We start from the raw sequence: 21,002 nt of genomic DNA, 5'->3' as shown, positions 1-21,002 counted from the left end.
GGATTCTAGCAGTGTATGAGCTGACAGCTGGTAAGAGATAATGTCGCTGAGGTGAAGCAAAGATGAGTGTAATGGGGGAGGTGGTGTCGTGATAATGTAGAAAATACAGATCAGTAATCCAGAGGCTGAGGTTAATGTTCAGTGTCATAGATTCGAATCTCACCAAGGCAGATTGTGAAATTTGAATCCAGTGAAATTGGGAATTAAAAAGCGAACTGATTGCTAATCATGTAACCATGGCCGACTGACATAAAGGCCCTTTGGTTCCCTACTGGAGTCAATGTTGATCCCTTAAAGGGAGAAAATGAGGGGTAGAGATACAGAGAGATGTAAAAAGGGCATCAATGACCCCCAATAAAACTGGAGTCAATGGGAATCAGGGGTAATCTCTCTGTTGGTTGAATTTAAAGGTGGCAGAAAGGAAGATGGCCATGGTTGTTGGAGGCCAGTTATCTCAACCCCAGGACAATTCTACAGGAGTTCCTCAGGTACTGTCTTAGGATCAACAAGTGTGGTGCTGGAAAAGCACAGCCAGTCAGGCAGCATCTGAGGAGCAGGAAAGTCAACGTTTCGAGCATAAGCTCTTCATCAGGAATGTGGTTCTGATCTGGAACCAATGTTCCAGCGAAAAGGATAAATAGGGTGGGGTCACTAGGAATTTAAACTAGTGAGTCAGGGTGAAGGGAAAGGGAGTCGACAGGGAGTGTGATGGCAAATAAAAAGGTAAGCAACAGGTTAGCACGTGCACAGGAAGGTGTAGGTTCAAGGCAGACAATGAAAGAAACAAAAAAGGATAACTCAGGAGTTATTATTAGAGATGCTGGAAATCATGAAAGTAATAAAGCTAGCATAAAGGCACTTTATCTGAATGCTCGTAGCATTCGTAACAATGGCACAAACCATCGCGAGTGAATATGATTTGGTAGTCATTACTGAGACGTGGTTACAGGATGGACACGGATGGAAGTTAAATATCCAGGAGTATCAGACTTTTCGGAAGGACAGACAGGAAGGTAAGGGAGGTGGTGTAGCTCTGATAATCAAGAGTGACATCAGGACGGTGCTGGGAGATGGTATAGGTCCCATGGAGAATAAGGTTGAATCAATTTGGGTGGAAATTAGAAATTCTAAGAGGATAAAGTCACTGATGGGCATAGTCTATAGGCTAGGAGAAAGTGAGGACTGCAGATGCTGGAGTACCAGAACTGAAAAATGTGGTGCTGGAAAAACACAGCAGGCCAGGCAGCATCCGAAGAGCAGGAGAATCAACGTTTCGGGCTTAAGCCCTTCTTCAGGAATGAGGCTGGTGTGCCAAGCAGGCTGAGGTAAAGGTAGGGGGGAGGGAATTTGGGGGAGGGGCGCTGGGAATACAATAGGTGGAAGGAGGTGAGGGTGAGGGATAGGCCGGAGAGAGGGTGGGGGCGGAGAGGTCGGGAAGAAGATTGCAGGTCAAGAGGGCGGTGCTGAATCCGAGAGTAGGGACTGAGACAAGGTGGGGGGGAGGGGAAATGAGGAAGCTGGAGAAATCTACATTCATCCCGTGTGGTTGGAGGGTTCCTAGGCGGAACATGAGGCGCTCTTCCTCCAGGCGTCGTGTGGCCAGGGTCTGGCAATAGAGGAGGCCAAGGACCTGCATGTCATTGGCGGAGTGGGAGGGGGAGTTAAAGTGTTCAGCCATGGAGTGGTTGGGTTGGTTGGTGCGGGTGTCCCAGAGGTGTTCCCTGAGACATTCCGCAAGTAGGCGGACTGTCTCCCCAATGTAGAGGAGATCACATTGGGTACAGCAGGTACAGTAAATGATGTGTGTGGAGGTGCAGGTGAATTTGCGACGGATATAGAAGGATCCATTGGGACCTTGAGGGGGGGAGATGTGGGCACATGTTTTGCACTTCTTGCAGTTGCAGGGGAAGGTGCTGGGAATGGAGGTTGGGTTGGTGGGGGGTGTGGACCTGACAGGGAGTCGCGGAGAGAGTGGTCTCTCCTGAATGCCGATAGGGGTGGAGAGGGAAATATATCCCCGGTGGTGAGGTCTGTCTGGAGGTGGCGGAAATGACAGAGGATGATACGATGTATCTGGAGGTTGTTGGGGTGGAAGGTGAGGACCAGTGGAGTTCTGTCCTGGTGGCGATTGGAGGGGCGGGGTTCAAGGGCAGAGGTGCAGGAAGTGGAGGAGATGCGGTGCAGAGCGTCGTCGACCACGTAGGAGGGGAAATTGTGGTCTTTGAAGAAGGAGGCCATTTGAGTTGTTCGGTAATGGAACTGGTCCTCCTGGGAGCAGATGCGGCGGAGGTGGAGGAATTGGGAATATGGGATGGCAGGGGGCAGGGTGGGAGGAGGTGTAATCTAAGTAGCTGTGGGAGTCGGTCGGTTTGTAGTAAATGTCTGTGTTGAGTCGGTCGCCCGAGATGGAAATGGAGAGGTCTAGGAAGGTGAGGGAGGAGTCTGAGACGGTCCAGGTAAATTTGAGGTCAGGGTGGAAGGTGTTAGTAAAGTGGATGAACTGCTCAACCTCCTCGTGGGAGCACGAGGTAGCGCCAATACAATCATTGATGTAGCGGAGGAAAAGGTGGCGGGTGGTGCCAGTGTAGCTGTGGACGATGGACTGTTCCACATATCCGATGAAGAGGCAGGCATAGCTGGGGCCCATGCGGGTGCCCATGGCTACTCCTTTGGTTTGGAGGAAGTGGGAGAATTGGAAAGAGAAGTTGTTAAGAATGAGGACCAGTTCAGTCAGTCGAAGGAGGGTGTCAGTGGAAGGGTACTGGTTGGGTCGGCGGGAGAGGAAGAAGTGGAGGGCTTGGAGGCCTTTGTGATGGGCCTTCGTCTATAGGCCACCAAATAATAACATCATATAGGGGCGGCAATATACAAGGAAATAACTAATGCCTGTAAAAATGGTATGGCAATTATCATGGGGGATTTTAATCTCCGTGTAGATTGGTCGAACCAGCTCGGTCAGGGTAGCCTTGAGGAGGAGTTCATTGAGTGTATCCGTGATAGTTTTCTTGAACAGTATGTAATGGAACCAACAAGGGAGCCAGCTATCCTAGATCTGGTCCTGTGTAATGAGACAGGAATAATTAATTACCTCAGAGTTAGGGATCCTTTTGGAAGGAATGATCATAGTATGGTTGTGTTTAGAATATAAATGGAGAGTGTGAAGATAAAATCCAATATCTAAATTGCTGTTCTTGAACAAGAGGGACTACAATGCCATGAGGAAGAAGTAAACTGGAAACAAAGATTTCATGGTGGGACAGGAGACAAGAATGGAGGACATTCAAACCAATTTTTCAAAGTGTTCAACAAAAGTATATTCCAGTGAAAAGAAAGGACTGTAAGATTAAGGGTAAGGAAATAAGAGAGGCTATCAAATTGAAAGAGAAGGCATACAGAGTGGTAAAAAAACTGCAAGGAACTAGAAGATTGGGAAACCTTTTAAGGTCAACAGAAAGCCACAAAAAGAGCTATAATGAAAAGTAAGATAGAACATGAGAAAAAAAACTAGCACAGAATATAAAGACAGATAGCAAAGGTTTCTATAAACACATAAAAAGAGTGGCTAGAGTAAATGTTGGTCCTTTAGAGAATGAGAAGGGGAATTTCGTTGTGGGATATGGTGAAATGGCTGAGGCATTGAACAGGTATTTTGTATCAGTCTTCACAGTGGAGACATGCCAGTAATTGACAAAGAGACAAAGTTAGGTGGAAACAATCATTATTACGGAAGAGTTAGTGTTGGGCAAATGAATGGAGCTAAGAATTGATAAGTCTCCTGGCCCTGATGGAATGCAGCCGACGGTACTAAAAGAGATGACGTGAGAAATAGCAGGTGCACTGGCAGTAATTTTTAAAACTCGCTAGCCTCTGAGGCAGTCCCAGCAGACTGGAAAACAGCAAGTGTGACACTACTGTTTAAAAAGGGAGGTAGACAAAAGGTGGGGAGTTACAGACCGATTAGCTTAATCTCTGGAGTGGGGAAGATGTTTGAGTCTTTTATCAATGAAGAAATAGCAAGGCATCTTGTTAGGAATTGTCCCGTTGGGTAGATGCAGCATGGGTTGATGAAGGGCAGGTCACGCTTGACAAGCATGATGGACAACGGGGACCCAGTGGATGTGGTGTACCTAAATTTCCAAAAGGCCTTCGATAAGGTACTGCAGAGGAGGCTGCTCCATAAGGATGCATGGCGTTAGGGGTAAAGTATTAGTGTGGTTAGAGGATTGTTTGACTAACAGGAATCAGAGTGGGAATAAATTAGTGCTATTCTGACTGGCAATCAGTGACTAGTGATGTGCCACAGGACCACAATTATTTACAACTTATATAGATGATTTGGAGTTGGGGACCACGTGTAGATGACAGTAAGAAGAGTGGCAGAGCAAAGTGTGCACAGGATTGCGAAACTTTGCAAAGGAACATAGATACATCGAGTGAGTGGGCAAAGGTCTGGCAGATGGAGTACAATGTTAATAAATGTGAAGTCATCCATTTTAGTAGGAGTAACAGTAAAAAGGATTATTACTTGAATAGTAAAAAGTTGCAGCATGCTGCTATGCAGAGGGACCTGGGTGTCCTTGTACATGAATCCCAGAAGGTTGGCCTGCAAGTACAACAAGTAATTAAGGGAAATGGAATTTTGTCTTTATTGTTAAAGGGTTTGAGTTCAAAAGGATGAAGGTTATGTTGCAGCTATATGGGGTGCTGATGAGACCACACCTGGAGTACTGTGTGCAGATTTGGTCTCCTTACTTGAGAAGGTAAGAGGAGGTTCACTAGATTGATTCCGGAGTTGAGGGGGTTAGTTTATGAGGAGAGACTGAGTAGACTGGGATTATATCCATTGGAATTCAGAAGAATGGAGGGGGGGGGGGAACTTATAGAAACATTTGAAATTATGAAGGGAATAAGATAGAAGTAGAGAGAATGTTTCTACTGGCAGGTGAAACAGGGACAAGAGGGCATAGCCTCAAAATTAGAGGGAGCAGATTTAGAACTGAATTAAGAACGAAGTTCACCCAGAGGGTTGTTAATCCATGGAATTCCTTGAAGTAATTGACAATACTTTAAAAACATTAAAATGATTTTAAAGCTAAATTGGATTTTTTTTAGAACAATAAAGGAATTAAGGGAATACAGTGAGAGCACGGATAAGTGGATCTAAGGCCACAAAAAGATGTGATTGAATAGCGGAGCAGGCACGAAGGGACGGAAGGCTTATTCCTGCTCCTAGTTCTTATGGTCTTATGTAAATGGAATGGTCACTGATGGTTGCGTAAGGTTCAGCACCATTTAAGACTTCTCAGACACTGAAGCAGTCCCTGTCCAAATATAGCAATACCTGGACAATATCCAAGCTTGGGTTGATCAGTGGGCGGTAACATTCAAGCCACACCAGTTACAGACAATAACCTATTCCAATAAGAGAGAATCTAACCATTGTCTCCTAGCATGACCATTATTGAATCCCCTATTATCACCATCCTCGGGGTTACCACCGATCAGAACCTGACTGGACCAGCTGATATAATAGTGGCTACAAGAGCAGATCAGGGGCTAGGACTGTGGCAAGTAACTCACATCCTGTGGCAAGTAACTCACATCCTGTGTGCTCCCAATGCCCATCTCTCAGGCACAGAGGGGCAAAAAACAGCAATACTTGAAAACTAAAGTACTGGCAGTACTGGTCCTCCATTTTGATGGATACAAGATGAGGCGAACCAGAATGTCTCATTCACTAGTTTTACTGTTTTTTCCTCCCCTTGGGAAGTCAGGTGTGTGTGATGGAGTACTCTCCAATTGATTGCAACAGTGCAGCTCCAACAAAACTCAAAAAGCTTGACACCATGCATGACAAACACCACACTCACCATCTTCAATACAGTCAGTTCTGTTCTCACCTGATAGTTCCATTCTCGTGTAATCCCGTATTACAAGAAAAATGGCATAATAGCAGCATCATTTAAATTAATAGGACCAGAATCGTGTTATAACTAATACATGCTTTAAAACTTCATGCTTTAGAAACAGTGTCCCCAATTTCTCAATCGTGTTATAGCAAATTTGTTAACAGAATTATAACGTGTTATTGTAGAACGGCTGGTACTCACTCCCTTCACCACCAATGCACAATTGCAGCATCACAGATGCAATGCAGTAATTCACTGAGGCACTTTCCAACCAGGCAACCTCTACTAGGGCGGTACAGTGGCTCAGTAGTTAGCACTGCTGCCTCACAGTGCCAGGCTGCCAGGTTCGATTCTAGCCTTGGGTGACTGTGTGGAGTTTGCACATTCTCCCTGTGTCTGTGTGGGTTTCCTTCTACATTCCAAAGATGTGCAGGTTAGGGGTGAATTGGCCATTCTAAATTGTCCATAGTTGTTAGAAGGGGTGGGTTACTGTTCGGAGGGTCAGTGTGGACATGCTGGATCAAAGGGCCAGTTTCCACACTATAGGGAATCTAATCTAATTTACTACCTTGAAGGACATGGGCAGCAGATGTGTGTAAGCAGCACTATCTACAATTCCTCTGCAAGCCACACACCATCATGACTTAGAAGTATAGCACCATTCCTTCACCGTCACTGAATCAAAATCCTGGAGTCTCCTTTCCAACGGTACTGACAGTGTTCCTCACCCCAAGGATTGCCGTGGTTCACAAAATCCACCACTACCTTCTCCAGAAAAACACTGGCCTAACCAGCAACACCCACAACACAAGAATGAGTTTAAAAAACAGCAAAACATTAGTTCCACTGACACTAATTCAAAGAATTGTAATTGAAGTTCTTTGGTTGGTTGAAAAACAACTAACTTCTGAAATTAGATAGCATGTAAAATATTACACTTCTAGTGTTTGATGGCATTTAAATACATCTGTGAAGGTGAAAATCTGCTTTCTAAACGTATCAGGTTTTATTTGAATAAACAGACTGAGTGGTGGTGAGAAACAAATTCACTCACTGTGGCAGCTGCCTGAAATCTCCTGAGTAGTCTTCATACTTGTATTGAACGAGATGCCAATCAGAGTTGTAGGTCTTGATGCACTGAAAAGAACAACAAGGTAATATTGAATACTGCAAATTGCACACAATTTTACAGCACAAAAACAGGCCATTCAATTCCATTGGTCTATGCTGGTCTTATGCTTTACACAAGCCTCCTCCCACCCTCACTCCATCTCCCCATAACAGCATAATCTTCTATTACATTCTCCCTCGTGCAACTACCTACGCTTTTAAATAGAACAAGTTAGATAACCCTGGTGGAAAACTGTAACTAAGCCTCACTTTAAATGCATGCTTGGGCCAAACCTTGATATACACAACTGAGATTTAAGAATACCAAGAGTTGTAATCTGACTTTCAGATCAAATTTCTCATGTGCAGTCACAGAGCTATACACCATAGAAACAGACTGTCCAGTCCAACCAGTCTATGCTCAGCATTATCCCAATCTAAATGAATCCTACCTGCCTGCACTTGGCCCATATCCATCCAAATATTTCTTATTTATGTACTTACCTAAATGTCTTTTAAATGTTGTAACTGTACCTGCATCCTCCACTTCATCTGGAAGTTCATTCCACATGTGGACCACTCTCTGTGTAAAAACATTGTGCCCATGTCTTTTTTAAATCTTTCTCCTCTCACCTTAAAAAATGCCCATGAGTCTTGAAATGCCCCACCCTCAGGAAAAGACATCTGCCATTCACCTTATCTATACCACTCATGATTTTATAAAACTCTATAAGGTCACCCCTGCGCTCCAGTAAAAAAGAAGTCCCTGCCTATCCTTATAACTCAGGCCTCCCATTCTCAGCAACGTCCTGCTAAATTTTTTGTGAATTCGCTCAAGTTTAACAATATCTTTCCTGTAACAAAACTGGACACAGTGCGCCAGAAGAGGCTTCACCAACATCCTGTACAACCTCAACATGACGTCCCAACTCCTATACTGAGCATTGAAGGCAAGCGTGCTAAATGCCTTCTTAATGTCCCTGTCGATATGTGACACAAAACATCAAAGAATTATGCACATGAATTTCTGAGTCTCTCTGTTCGACATCACTACAAAGGGTCTAAATTTAAGTGTGTAAGTCCCATCATTGTTTGTTTTACAAAAATGCAATATCTCACATTTATCCAAATTAAACTCCATCTGTCACTCCTCAGCCCATTGACCCAATTGATCAAGATCTTTTTGTATTCTTAGATATCCTTCTTCAATAACCACTACACCACCAATTTTGGCATCATCCACAAACTTATTAACCATGCATTCAATACTCTCATCTAAATCATTTGTATAAATGACAAACACAAGTGGACCCAGCACCAATTCCTGCGTGGTATACTGCTGGTAACAGGCCTCCAAACTGAAAAACAACACTCCACCACCACCCCACTTCAGCCCTTAAGCCAATTTTGTATCCAATCAGCAAGCTCACCCTGAATCCCATGTGATCTAACTTTACTAATTAGTCTACAATGCGGAACCTTATCAAAGGCTTTACTAAAATCCATGTAAACAACATCTACCATCCTGTCCTCATCAATCTTCTTGGTTACTTTAACAAAAAAAATAAAATTTGTGAGGCACGAGGTCCCTCACACAAAACCTTGCTGACTATCTCTAATCATTCCTTGCCTCTCTAAATGCCTATAAATCCTATCTTTCAGAATTACCTCCAACCACTGCCAAAGTCAGTCTCACAGGTCTATAGTTCCAAGTTTCTCCTTATGTCCTTCTTAAACAAAGGCATAACATTAGCCACTCTCCAGTCCTCCAGCATCTGACCCGTAGTTAGAGATGACAGAATTATTTCTGTAAGCAGCCCTGCAATTTCTTCCCTAACTTCCCACGATGTTCTGGGATTAATTTATCCGTGCCACAACAAAGATGACCTCTTTGATTTTTAAGGGGCTCAGTTCCCTCTCTAGTTGTTCTCTTGCTCTTAATGTATTTGTAGAATAACAAAGCTCACAACTTACATTATTTCTAGCAACAGAACCAGTTTGTACAGTAAAAACTGGAAACTCCTATAGGCAGGCTGATTTCCAATATCACTTTTTGTGCACAGAACAGAGGATGGACTGATGGAGGAAATTCTTATCGGTAAAGAAGATTCCACAAATAATGACGAACCATTAGAATGAATGCCTAATATTGTTTATCCTATTTCATCTATCATGTTTCAAGTTAACATGCTGATACTTAATGATAACTCATATAGAACAATGTATGATGTACAGAGACCCAGAAAACATGGGCAACATGGTGGCTCAGTGGTTAGCACTGCTTCCTCACAGTGCCAGGGACCCGGGTTTGACTCCAGCCTTGGGCGACTGTCTGTGTGTATATTCTTCCTGTGTTTCCTCCCACAATCTAAAGATGTGCAGGTTAGGTGAATTGGCCATGCTAAATTGCCCATAGTGTTTAGGGATGTGTAAATGAGGTGCATTAGCCAGGGGTAAATGTAGGGGAATGGGTCTGGGTGGGTTACTCTTTGGAGGGTCAGTGTGGACTTGTTGGGCCGAAGGTCCTGTTTAAAACACTGTAGGGATTCTATGTCCCATTTTGGTAAAATGCCTGAATGTTATACTTTGTATTGGAATTGTGACTGTAGATTGATGTTTTTTACTCAGGTCCAGCAATCTGAACAGTTCTTTAAAAATAGGGTACAGACTGGGGATCCAAGATGGCGGCGACCCAGCAAGACTGAGTCCACAGTGCTCTACCCAAAACTTGGGAAAAGTGGGCTATCCACCCCCACCACACTCACTAAACCATTTATAATAGTTGTTAACCTTAAATAGTTACCTATTAGTACATTTAAATAGTCTAATACTAGCTGGAAAATGAGTAAAGGGAAGGGAACAGGCGGCTCTAAGAAAGCAGGGACCCCTCCCCCACCCTCTCCCTCTTCAGCTGCAACAAAGGTGTCTTCAGCTACTTCAGGAGATTTACCAATGAAGATGAGCTTTGAGGAGATGTTTGCCAGGTGGGAGGCGAAGATTGATGCTTTTATCGATGAGTCTCGACAGAGCAGAGAAGCACTATCAGCCGAGCTGCAGAAGCAGGGCAGAGACATTCAGGAATTGGAGTGCCGAGTCAGAGAGGTGGAGTCGAAGGCCGCAGCCTCAGAGACTGGGATAAAATCAACAGCCGACCACATCCGTTTTCTCGAGAATCGAGTCCAGAACCTAGAAAACCACATTGATGACCTCGAAAATCGATGTCGTAGAAAAAATATTCGGTTGTTGGGCCTTCCCGAGCAGGAAGAGGGAGGCCAGCTAACAGCATTCTTAGAGCATTGGCTGCCACAACTTTTAAATCTGCATAATGGATCAGGCCAGGTAAGGGTAGAATGGGCCTACCGGGTCACAGTACGTGGGCCCGGCTCAACCCAGCGCCCACGCCCGGTCCTGTTCCAGCTGCAGAGCTATAGGGAGAGGCAGATGCTCCTGGAAGCCTCAAGAAATCTGGGAAAAGATCCCCAAGCTATGACCCACAAAGGATCCAGGATCATGCTGTTCCAGGACTTCTCCCCAGCTTTGGTCCGAAAGAGGAAGGCATTCGATGAGGCGAAGAAGCGTTTAAGGGACTTAAATATCCAGTACTCCTTACGATATCCAGCGACGCTACGCCTTAGCCACGAAGGATCCATATATAACTTCGGATCACCGGAGAAGGCTAAGGAATTCTTGGACTCTCTTAAATAAGCTGTAAGAGATTGTGGACGCTGGTCTGCCTTTCCCATTATTTTGGTTTACATCCCTTCATCTTTTCTTATCTTTCCCCCTATGTGTGTATATATATATATATATGTTGGGGCGTTTGGTTAATGTTGATGGGGGGAGGTGGTTACCTTATTCTATTTTACTTCTGTTTTTAGGAGCGGGGTTGTTTTTCTTTCCCCTGTTATTTTGTGGTATTATATTTAAGTATTACGTGTTGAGATTGTAATCTTATAGTTATATATGGTATTAATATTCCCAAATATATTTAGATGTGGGTGTGGGTGGGGGTGGGGTGTTCACTGTTAACTCTAGCTTTATATTGTATTTGAATTCTCCTCATTTTATTGAGGAACACCTGGGTCAAGGGTGGGGCACTGGTTGGAAGAGGGTAAGATGGACTGTGGGAGAGGAAGTGACGCTCCCTGGGAACAAGGGAGAAAATCTCCAATTCGGAATATTTTATATTTTTTATACTTAGAAAGAGTTTTTTGTTATATTGTTTTGAGTGTATCAGAGAATCTTTACTTTTGTAAATCTTGTATGCTCCATGCTCGGGATGTTCTAGATAGGGTTTCCCCTCCCGAGGGGTCTCGGATCTGTCCAGATGATTATGGCTGAACAGTCGGTTAAGTGGTGCACCTGGAATGTCAGGGGGAGTAATTCGCCAGTTAAAAGGAAGAAAATATTATCAAATCTTAAGAAGGAGAGAGTTGATATAGCTCTCCTACAGGAGACACACCTGTCGGATAAAGAACACTTAAAATTACGACAGGGCGGATTTGATCAGGCCTTTTTTTCCTCTTTTAATTCAAAAAGCAGGGGAGTGGTTATCCTTGTCCGGAAGAACTTCCCTTTGAAAATTCTAAATCAGATAAAAGACGAATCTGGACGATATATTTTGATTAAAGCCCTCATAAATGGAGAGGAATATGGGATCTTAAATGTGTACTGCCCCCCGGCACACCCCTTTAAATTCATAACGGAAGCTTTTTCAAAACTGATGGCCTTTGGTGCCCGTCATACAATTATAGGGGGAGACTTTAATTGTATTATGGATCCGGAAATAGACAGGATTCCCAAGAGTGCCGCTGGAGTATCTCCCAGATCTAGACAATTGGCGGACCTGAATAAAGAATTAGGATTGGTAGATGTATGGAGATGTCTCCATCCACAGGGTAGAGATTTTTCTTTCTACTCTAATCCACATAAATGTCACACAAGAATTGATATGTTTTTTGCCCCATCGATTTTTCTAAATTCTATAGCAACCTGTAAAATAGGTACTATAGCAATCTCTGACCATGCCGCTGTATACATGGAAACTAAGGTAAAGAACAATGGGGCATCCGCTCGGCATTGGCGTATGGACCCCTTCCTGATAAAAGATAGCAAATTTTTAAAGTACTTCTCCCAAGAACTTAAAACTTTTTTAGAAATTAATACTGGTACGGCTAGCAATCCGTCAATGATGTGGGAGACCATCAAAGCTTATGCACGAGGTTTGATCATCTCCTATTCAGCGACCCAGAGGAAAATGAAGGGAGAGCAACAGCGTCTGCTCGAAGCTCGCCTAAAAGCAGCCGAAACAGCATACGCTGATAGACCTTCTATCACAAAATTGCAGAGGATTACAGCTCTTAGGACAGCTTTAAACACCGCGCTTACTCAAACGGCTAAAAGGGAAATATTATTTGCGAAACAAAGATTATATGAATATGGCGACAAACCGGGTAGATACTTAGCATTTCTTGCAAAGAAAAAGAAAGCCCCTCAAACTATTCCGACCATCAAGGAAAGTACAGGTACCCTGACTCATGATCATAAAAAGATCAATGCGACCTTTAAAGAATTTTATTCTGAACTATATAGATCGCAGGATTGTGAAGATAGGATTAGGAGGATGCAGTCATTTTTTAAAAATTTGACCTTCCCGGGCCTGACTCCGGAACAGGTGTCGGCCCTAAATACCCCTTTAACAGTCCAAGAAATACTTGAGGCAATTAGGCAACTTCAGAGCGGAAAAGCACCGGGCCCGGATGGTTTTCAAGCTGAATTCTATAAAGAATTTACAGGAATATTGGTTGACCCACTTATGGATATGTATAATTTTGCGCATAGTCAGGTCTGTCTCCCGCCCACGCTGAAAGAAGCAAATATTTCTCTTATCCTCAAAAAAGGAAAAGACCCAGAAGATTGTGCATCTTACAGACCAATATCCTTACTAAATGTAGACTTTAAAATTCTCTCAAAAATGTTAGCACTAAGACTAGAAAGGGTACTGCCATATATTATAAAGGAGGACCAGACGGGATTTATTAAGGGCCGCAGATCATCCAATAATATCAGAAGGGTCTTGAATATGATCCAAGCCTGTCATCAGGGAAAGATACCAGGAGTAGTAATTTCATTGGATGCGGAAAAGGCATTTGATAGGGTTGAATGGTCATATTTATTTTACACATTGGAAAGGTTTGGCATTGGACAGGTGTTTACCAAATGGGTTTCAACATTGTATAATGACCCCAAAGCAGCTGTTATTACTAATGGGTTAAGATCGGATGGCTTCAGTGTGGGTAGGGGCTGCCGTCAAGGATGTCCTCTCTCACCATTGTTGTTTACACTGATAATCGAACCATTAGCAGAAGCCATCCGGACTGATCCTAATATAACGGCCCCGAGGATTGGTACAGGTAAACACAAAATTACCCTCTATGCAGATGACATTCTCTTATTCCTCAGTAATCCTTTAATGTCAGTGCCTCGTCTAATTCAAGTTATTAATACATTTAGTGCATTCTCAGGCTATAAAATTAATTTTTCAAAATCGGAAGCCATGCCAATGGGTGGTCTGGCTATGGTACCCCACTTAATGGACGGATCCCCTTTTCCCTTCCGTTGGTCCCTGGAGGGCTTCTTATATTTAGGTATTTTTATCACGCCAGTATTTGATCAGCTGTATAGGGCTAATTTTGTACAATTAATGGAACGGATAAGGCAGGACCTGCAGCGATGGAGAGACCTTCCGATTTCCTGGCTAGGGAGAATAGCATTAATTAAAATGAATGTTCTGCCCCGTCTCTTATATCCTATGAGAATGCTCCCGCTGATGCTGCCAAGGCTAGCCCTACGTAAATTATATGGCTGGTTGGGCTCCTTTATTTGGAACCATAGACGGCCCCTTATTAAGCTGAAGAAGCTACAGCTTCCACAGGCAAGGGGAGGACTGGACTTCCCAGACTTTAGGAAATATCAGTTAAGCTCCCTACTAAGTTACATAGCTGATTGGGTTTCATCTGATCCACAATCAATTTGGCTGGATATCGAAGCCTCCCAAGTAAAATACCCACTTATTAACCTTTTATTTTCAGATAAGAGGAAAATCATTACAGACCACTGTAAAAATCCCATAATATTAAACACAATTAAGGCCTGGAATATAATGCGGCAAAATGAGGGTAACTCACATAAAACATCCCCCCATGCACCAATAGTAGGCGCATGGGGATTCCAACCGGGGATTACAGATGCCACCTTTAAACTCTGGAGATCCAGGGGCATCTCATGCTTAGGGGACCTATTTAAAGATGGGATCCTGATGTCCTTTGAGCAGCTGCGTCTGAAATTCGGAATACCTAATGGGGATCTCTTTCGATACTTCCAAGTTCGAGATTATATACAGAGGAAGACTACATTAATAGATAGTCTTTATAAATCAGACAGAGAACGTAATGTCTTACGACCAGCGGGGGCATCCTCCGTTAGTACTATATACCATTTGCTACATGATGGAGTCTCAGGAGACATGGATGACCTGCTTAAAACATGGGAGCAGGACTTGGGGCTAGAAATCTCTGAGGATATGTGGAATGACATTTGGGAAAATGCTAGAAGAATTGCTATCTGTAACAGAACTCAGGCTATCCAACTAAAGATACTTCATAGAGCCCATATAGCTCCGGCTCGACTGGCAAAATTTAAGGCAGGAGCATCTCCAATGTGTCCCAAATGCAAAATAGAGGTGGGTACTCTTGCACATTGTCTGTGGACTTGTCAGAAAATCCGCAGATACTGGACTAAAGTGGCAAATACCCTGACAGAAATTTTAGGAACGGAAATTAGGGTGGACCCTGTATCTCTCCTTTTGGGCTTTTCGAACCTCTCATCTCTGGATATGCATGGGAACAGACTATTTTCTATTCTCTCTTTCTGTGCAAGGAAAAATATTTTGGTGAACTGGGTGGCTGAGGGCCCCCCTGGACTTTCAAATTGGCACAGATTAATTATGGAATATATCCCCCTTGACTTCCTCACAAATATGGTGCACCGAAAGACTGAATTATTTTATAAAATATGGCAGCCCTTTTTGAATTATATAAATGCAGATATTTCAGCTATCCTAACAAGGGCTTTTATTTAGTGAAGATTTCAGACCGGGCTGCTCCGGGGCCCCTTGGGAGAGGAATCCTGCGCGAATACGGGTTTTATTATATTTGATGTTTATACATTCCGAGCATGTAAGAGACTTAGGTATACACTCTGGTTAGTTATAGGTTAGATTAGTAGAAAGTTGAGTTTTTTTTTCTTTCTTTTTTCGTTTCTTTTTTTTTCTTTTTTTGTTTTCTTTCTTTCTCTTTTCTTTGTTAAATTATGACTATTGTATATATGATTTAATTGTACATCAATGTTTGTATTTGAGAGTTTTGTTTATTTTTGTAAATTTGCAAAAATGTTAAATTTCAATAAAAATATCTACAAAAAAAAAAATAGGGTACAGTTGCCTCATATATTAGGGGCTATAGCATTTGCACAACGTTTTCTACACAACAGAATCAGTAAAGAGTGTTTGCCATTTGTGATAATCCATAATATTAAGTGCAAGTATCATGAATCACTTCTGGCACATTAACAGAACCACCTGCAATATGTAACGCCCAAGATCCTGTTTTCAGAAACTGACATTCTATTTCTCCTTGCTCTACCCATTGAGACAGCAGGACACCATTCAGTCCACTGAGTATATTCTGACATTCCTCAGAATGCTCCGGTCAGCCATATTCCCTTGACTGTCACCCAGCAAGTTTAATTCTTTCAAGCGCCTATCCAATTTCTACTAAAATTATTGATCATCCAAGGAGACCGTGGGTGAAACCTCGTGGTTTTTCCTTCTCATCCTAACTGGCAAAAGGATACAGAGGCAACATAAGTTAAATCCTTCTGGCGCAAATGCTGGACTGCTCGGTCTGGCAGGGTGTTGAATACATTTGATAAAAAGGTTCAAAATTGGATAGTTAATTGAAGGTGAAAGAATTGCAGTCGATCGGGTACAGGAGTGGGACTAACTCGATCGACCTTTGAAAGAGCCAGCACTGACTTGATGACACAAAAGGCCGCCTGCTGTAATCCTTCCGTTTTGTGTATAACTTCCCCCCAAGATTTCACCTTTGATTTTTCTTGCTTCCTTGTCTCCACTCCCCACGTTCCACAAAAGAGACAAGTTGTTGACGCAAATAATGTTCAGTACCATACAGACATGTTTCTGGAAATAATTTTTTTTTGGTTTGTCAGTGTTTCCATACTAAAGCTCATGGGCTTGTATTTACTTTCAGAAATTCCTGTGTTCCCCCATGCCCTTATCCCCTTCATCACAAACTGGATGTGAGCATCAGTGGCTCAGCCATCCCTAATGCTCGGGACAAAGTGGTCTATTGAGTAGGTACATCTACAGAGTTCAGATACAAATTTCTGGATCTTCACCCAGTGACAGTGATGGAATGGCGATATAACGCCAAACCTTGGATTCTTTGTTTATTCCTGTTTGACTGAATTACCTAATCAGTCTATGCTAAAGTACATTACATTATTTCAATATTATAGGTACCACTTGTGCAAAGAAATAATGATTGTGCATACAAGTGACTGCATTCTTCACAAGTCAACCCATATTCAGTATCATAGAGCACAAGGTCATTGCCTCTCTCTCCGGCTGTTCCCCGTTCCATTCTATTCTGTCACTTTACAAACTTCGCCTTTTCTGGTATTTATCAAGTCTTCTTTTGAAAGTGAAGAGTGAATTGGATTCTGCATCACAAGGATTCTGCATCACAAGGGTCGAACATTATTCATCTCCCCTCTGTTTCATTCAAATCTGTGTCCTCTGGTTACTAACCATCCCAACCATTCTTCCAGCGAATAGAATTTCTCATTTACTCCATCAAAACCTTTCGTAATTTTGAACATTTCTATCAAATTTCCCCTGAAACGTATCTGTTCTAAAGAAAACAACACAGGCTTCTCTCTCTCTCTCTCATTTTTTTCAATGCATCTAGCTTTTTCAATGCCTAGTGATATACTTTATCATTACTTCTGCAGTAGTCAGCAGAGTCATAGAGATGCACAGCACGGAAACAGACCCTTCGGTCCAATCGTCCATGCCAACCAGATATCCTAACCTAATCTAATTCTATTTGCCAGCACTTGTCCCATGTCCCTCTGAAACCTTCCTAATCATATACCCATCCAGATGCCTTTCAAATGCTGCAATTGTACCAGCCTCCACCATTTCCTCTGCCAGCTCATTCCATACACGGACCACCCGCTGTTGAAACAATTGCCTCTTAGGTGTTAAGTTGCTAAGGGAAAGGGCAATGAATGAATCACCTGTATTGTGGCTGACTGACTATGTTCATTGTACAGGAAAAAGAATTGGCTTGTTCACTTTTTATTTTCTTTTGTAGATAGGATGTTATCCTGCCCTATAGTGTGATGGTGCAAACATTACTCTTTGTGGTACTCTTTGCTGTTTAATGATGGGGAGGAAGAAAGCAAACCATGTTTGAGACTGAATAGATTGGGGCTAGTTTCCTTGGAGCTTCGGAGGCTGAGGGGTGTCCTTATTGAGGTTTATATAATCATGGGGGGAGTGGATAGGGTGAGTAGCCAAGGTCTTTTCCTCAGGATAGGGGAGTCCAAAGCTAGAGGGCATAGGTTTAAGGTGAGAGGGGCAAGATTTAAAAGGGAGCCAAGGGGCAACGTTTTCACACAGAGGATGGTGCGTATATGGAATGAGCTGCCAGAGAGCCAGGTACAATTACAACATTTGAAAGGCATCTGGATGGGCACATATATACCAAGGGGTTTCGAGGGATATGAGCCAACTGCTGGCAAATGGGACTAGATCCGTTTAGGATATCTGGTCAACATGGATGAGTTGGAAAAAAGGATCTGTTTCCATCCTGTACAGCTCCATGACTCTAAAAAGACTTTTATTTTCTGTCATGCAGCGGAAAATTTTTAAACTGTCAAAATAAATTCAATGAATAATCAACACTACAACAATTTTTGCAAAAATTAAAACTGAGCAGCTTTATAACCTGACCAGATTTGGCTAAATCTTTCTTTCTCCACTGTTTTGAAAAGGTGATTATTTCATTATACTGATTATTTGAGAAAATGGCAGCGTGTTTTCTCACTTTTTTTGTAATACTTCATAGGGAGGGTGAAGAGGAATGCAAGGATTCTGCAGAAAATTGAAGCTAATTTGGAAAGAGGCTCACAATATAAAAAGCTTCTTGCTGGACTGAGAAAAATGTTTCTATTCCTGAAAGGTGAAGAAATGAGAACTTTGTTATGATAGAAGTGGGAATGGCAGCTTGTGTCTCGCCGTAATACCTTTATTGAAATGGAATGTTAGTTGAATGGTATTAGAATAGGCGGCTGTTCTAGACCAGTGCAGATGCAATGGGCCAAAGGGCCTTTTTTGGTGCTGCAGACCTCTACACAATTAACACTGCGCACGGAGCCAGGTGAGCACTAAACCTTTAAGAAACAGAGATTGGAGTCCGCTCACAAAAGATAAATTTACTTTACATCCAGTTAGTGAAACCTAACCTTCAGATAAGATACTGCTTTCCTAATTGTTAGAAACCAAGCAAATATCTAAACCACTAACAGTCAAGATAAGACATGATATTGGATAATCTAACAAAGACCTCCTTCACAGAAACAGCAAGCAATTCATAAACTATGCAAGAAGGAAGCTATTTACTCTGAACCCTGCATGTTAATTACAGGAATAAACATACCAAGACATCACTTCAGATCAACTCAAGAAAGATCATGTTCTTGTAAGTCAAGATTGCAACTTCCTTTTAGACAAAACGTTACAGCCCAGAAACAAGACATTCAGTCAAGGCGTTCTGTGTAGGTTCCACATGAGCCTCCTCCTACCTTACCTTGTGAAAGGAAAGACTTTCACATATATAGCGTCTTTCATCACTCCCCAACATTCCAAAGCAACTCACAATCAATTAAGTGTAAGTCACTGCTGTAATGTAGGAAATGCTATCGCCAATTTGCACAAAGCAAATGCCCACAAAACAGCAAATTGATACTGACCAGATAATTTGTTGCTGTGATCTGACAGGGTGAATAAATATTGGCCACAGCACTGACGCTAATTTCACTGTTCTTCTCTATAATAAATCAGCGAGATCTGTCATATGTACAGAGACAATGTAGCTGCACTTCAATACTAAACTGGGCGTGCCAGGCTTGATTTCTCTGCTCAAGTCCTGGGGCTACAAACTTCAACCTCATGATTGAGGAGGTCAGAGTGTTACCACTCAGTGACGGCTGACACAAGTCAACATGACTTTCTCTTCCTTTCTCCTTCATGAGTTCTCTCAAATTCTCCTGAACATGTGCTAATACAATTCACCTCAAATACCGGGCAGCTCCGCATTGGCGCCATTCTCTGGATAAAGAAGCTTCTCCTAAATTTCCTAAGTTATTAATGCTTTGCTGTCTTTTGACCCAATTGGGATTTACATGCTCTGCACCTGTTGTCAAATTCCACAAACCCACTTGTTAGAAGAAACCTATCCCATTTCACAACCTCGCCAAACCAAAGTTGAGATTCCAGCCACACTGTCAATCTGACACATCAACTTATCATTTTAGAGCTTTTGCTCAATTAACTTTCCTCAAAAGTTTTAAAGTAGTGCCATGCTTTAGGAAGGATATTATTAAATTGGAGAGTGTGCAGAAAAGATGTACAAGGTTGTCACTAAGACCGGGGGGTTGGAGTTACAAGGAGAAGCTGGGTCTTTTTTCATAGGAGCGTAGGAGGTTGAGGATTGACCTTATGGAGGTTTATTAAGTCATAAGAGTCATAGATAAGATAAACAGCAAAGGTCTTTTTCCCTTGGGTAGTGAAGTTCAAATCAAGAGAGCATAATCTTAAGGTGAGAGGAAAAAGATTTAAAAGGGACTTTTTCTTTTACACAGAGGGTGGTTCATTTGTGGAATGAATTACCAGAGGAAGTGGTAGATGCAGGTTAGTTAGAACATTTAGAACACATTTGGACAGGTACATGAATTGGAAAGGTTTACATGGAATTGGACCGAAGGGTTTGTTTCTGTGCTGTGTGACTCTATATTCAGCTTTGTACTGAAGGTATCTGGCATCATCTATTACACTCTACTGCATTGTAAATTACTGTTTCCAAAGGCAGAAAAAGAAAAAAAGGAATCACTTGACAAGGGATTGCATCAGCTAGATCATGGTGGATCAAAATAAACAAGAGAAGGCCACTCAGCCTTCTCAGTCTGTCCCCTACTCAGTGATAAAAGGACCCAAGTCCTTTGATCCATTTCCCTCAATTTCGCATTTAAAATTTATATCTAACCTGGCATCAAACACCATCTGTAAAAGAAAGTTTCAAACCTCTATCACTTTTTCTCCTCTAAGAGTTTGAAACCTATCACAATACATTGGTTTGCATTCTTGCCTGTGCTTCACATTATATTCATTAAATTTCTGAATATTGGAAAATTATCCTGACATATGAACTAAATTTTGTTGCAGAAAAGGTTAGAAGTAATTTAAAACAGGAATCCACAAAATCTGGCTTCAACTGGTATCGACAATTGTTAAGAAAAATAAGAGACCCAGTTAGCCACTCTTACAAACCCAACATGTCCTCAGAGGCTGACTCAGTTCTTGCTCTGAGCTGCGTTAATTGTTTCTAGTCACAGAGTGAGCAGAAACACAATCAATCTAGTCTCAAATCTGAAATATCAACATTTTTTCTTCACCCTACACTTACTACCCCCAGCAACTCCACCCTCCGCCCCCTAAAACTATAGCATAAATGCTGTCCCCTCCACACTTTAGCGCTGAAGAGTCATCTAGATTTGAAACATTAGCTTGCTCTCTCTTCATGGTGTGATCTCCAGCATTTGTTGTTTTCAGTACAGATT

The 21,002-nt window shown here is 42.3% G+C and overlaps 1 protein-coding gene across 5 annotated transcripts in view; it reads right to left on the bottom strand.

Annotated features, from left to right (window-relative positions):
- The window catches only part of LOC132816381 (dedicator of cytokinesis protein 9-like), a 349,182-nt gene that overhangs the window by 167,431 nt on the left and 160,749 nt on the right, over window positions 1–21,002 (bottom strand). For all 5 annotated transcript variants that reach the window (XM_060825856.1, XM_060825860.1, XM_060825855.1 and 2 more), the window contains exon 4: window positions 6,964–7,046. In XM_060825856.1, the coding sequence (XP_060681839.1) occupies window positions 6,964–7,046 (83 nt within the window). The remainder of the gene's footprint in view (window positions 1–6,963; window positions 7,047–21,002) is intronic.

Source organism: Hemiscyllium ocellatum, chromosome 6, assembly GCF_020745735.1.
Source record: "Hemiscyllium ocellatum isolate sHemOce1 chromosome 6, sHemOce1.pat.X.cur, whole genome shotgun sequence".
Taxonomy (NCBI): domain Eukaryota; kingdom Metazoa; phylum Chordata; class Chondrichthyes; order Orectolobiformes; family Hemiscylliidae; genus Hemiscyllium; species Hemiscyllium ocellatum.
This window is presented reverse-complemented; position numbering and strand designations above follow the sequence as displayed.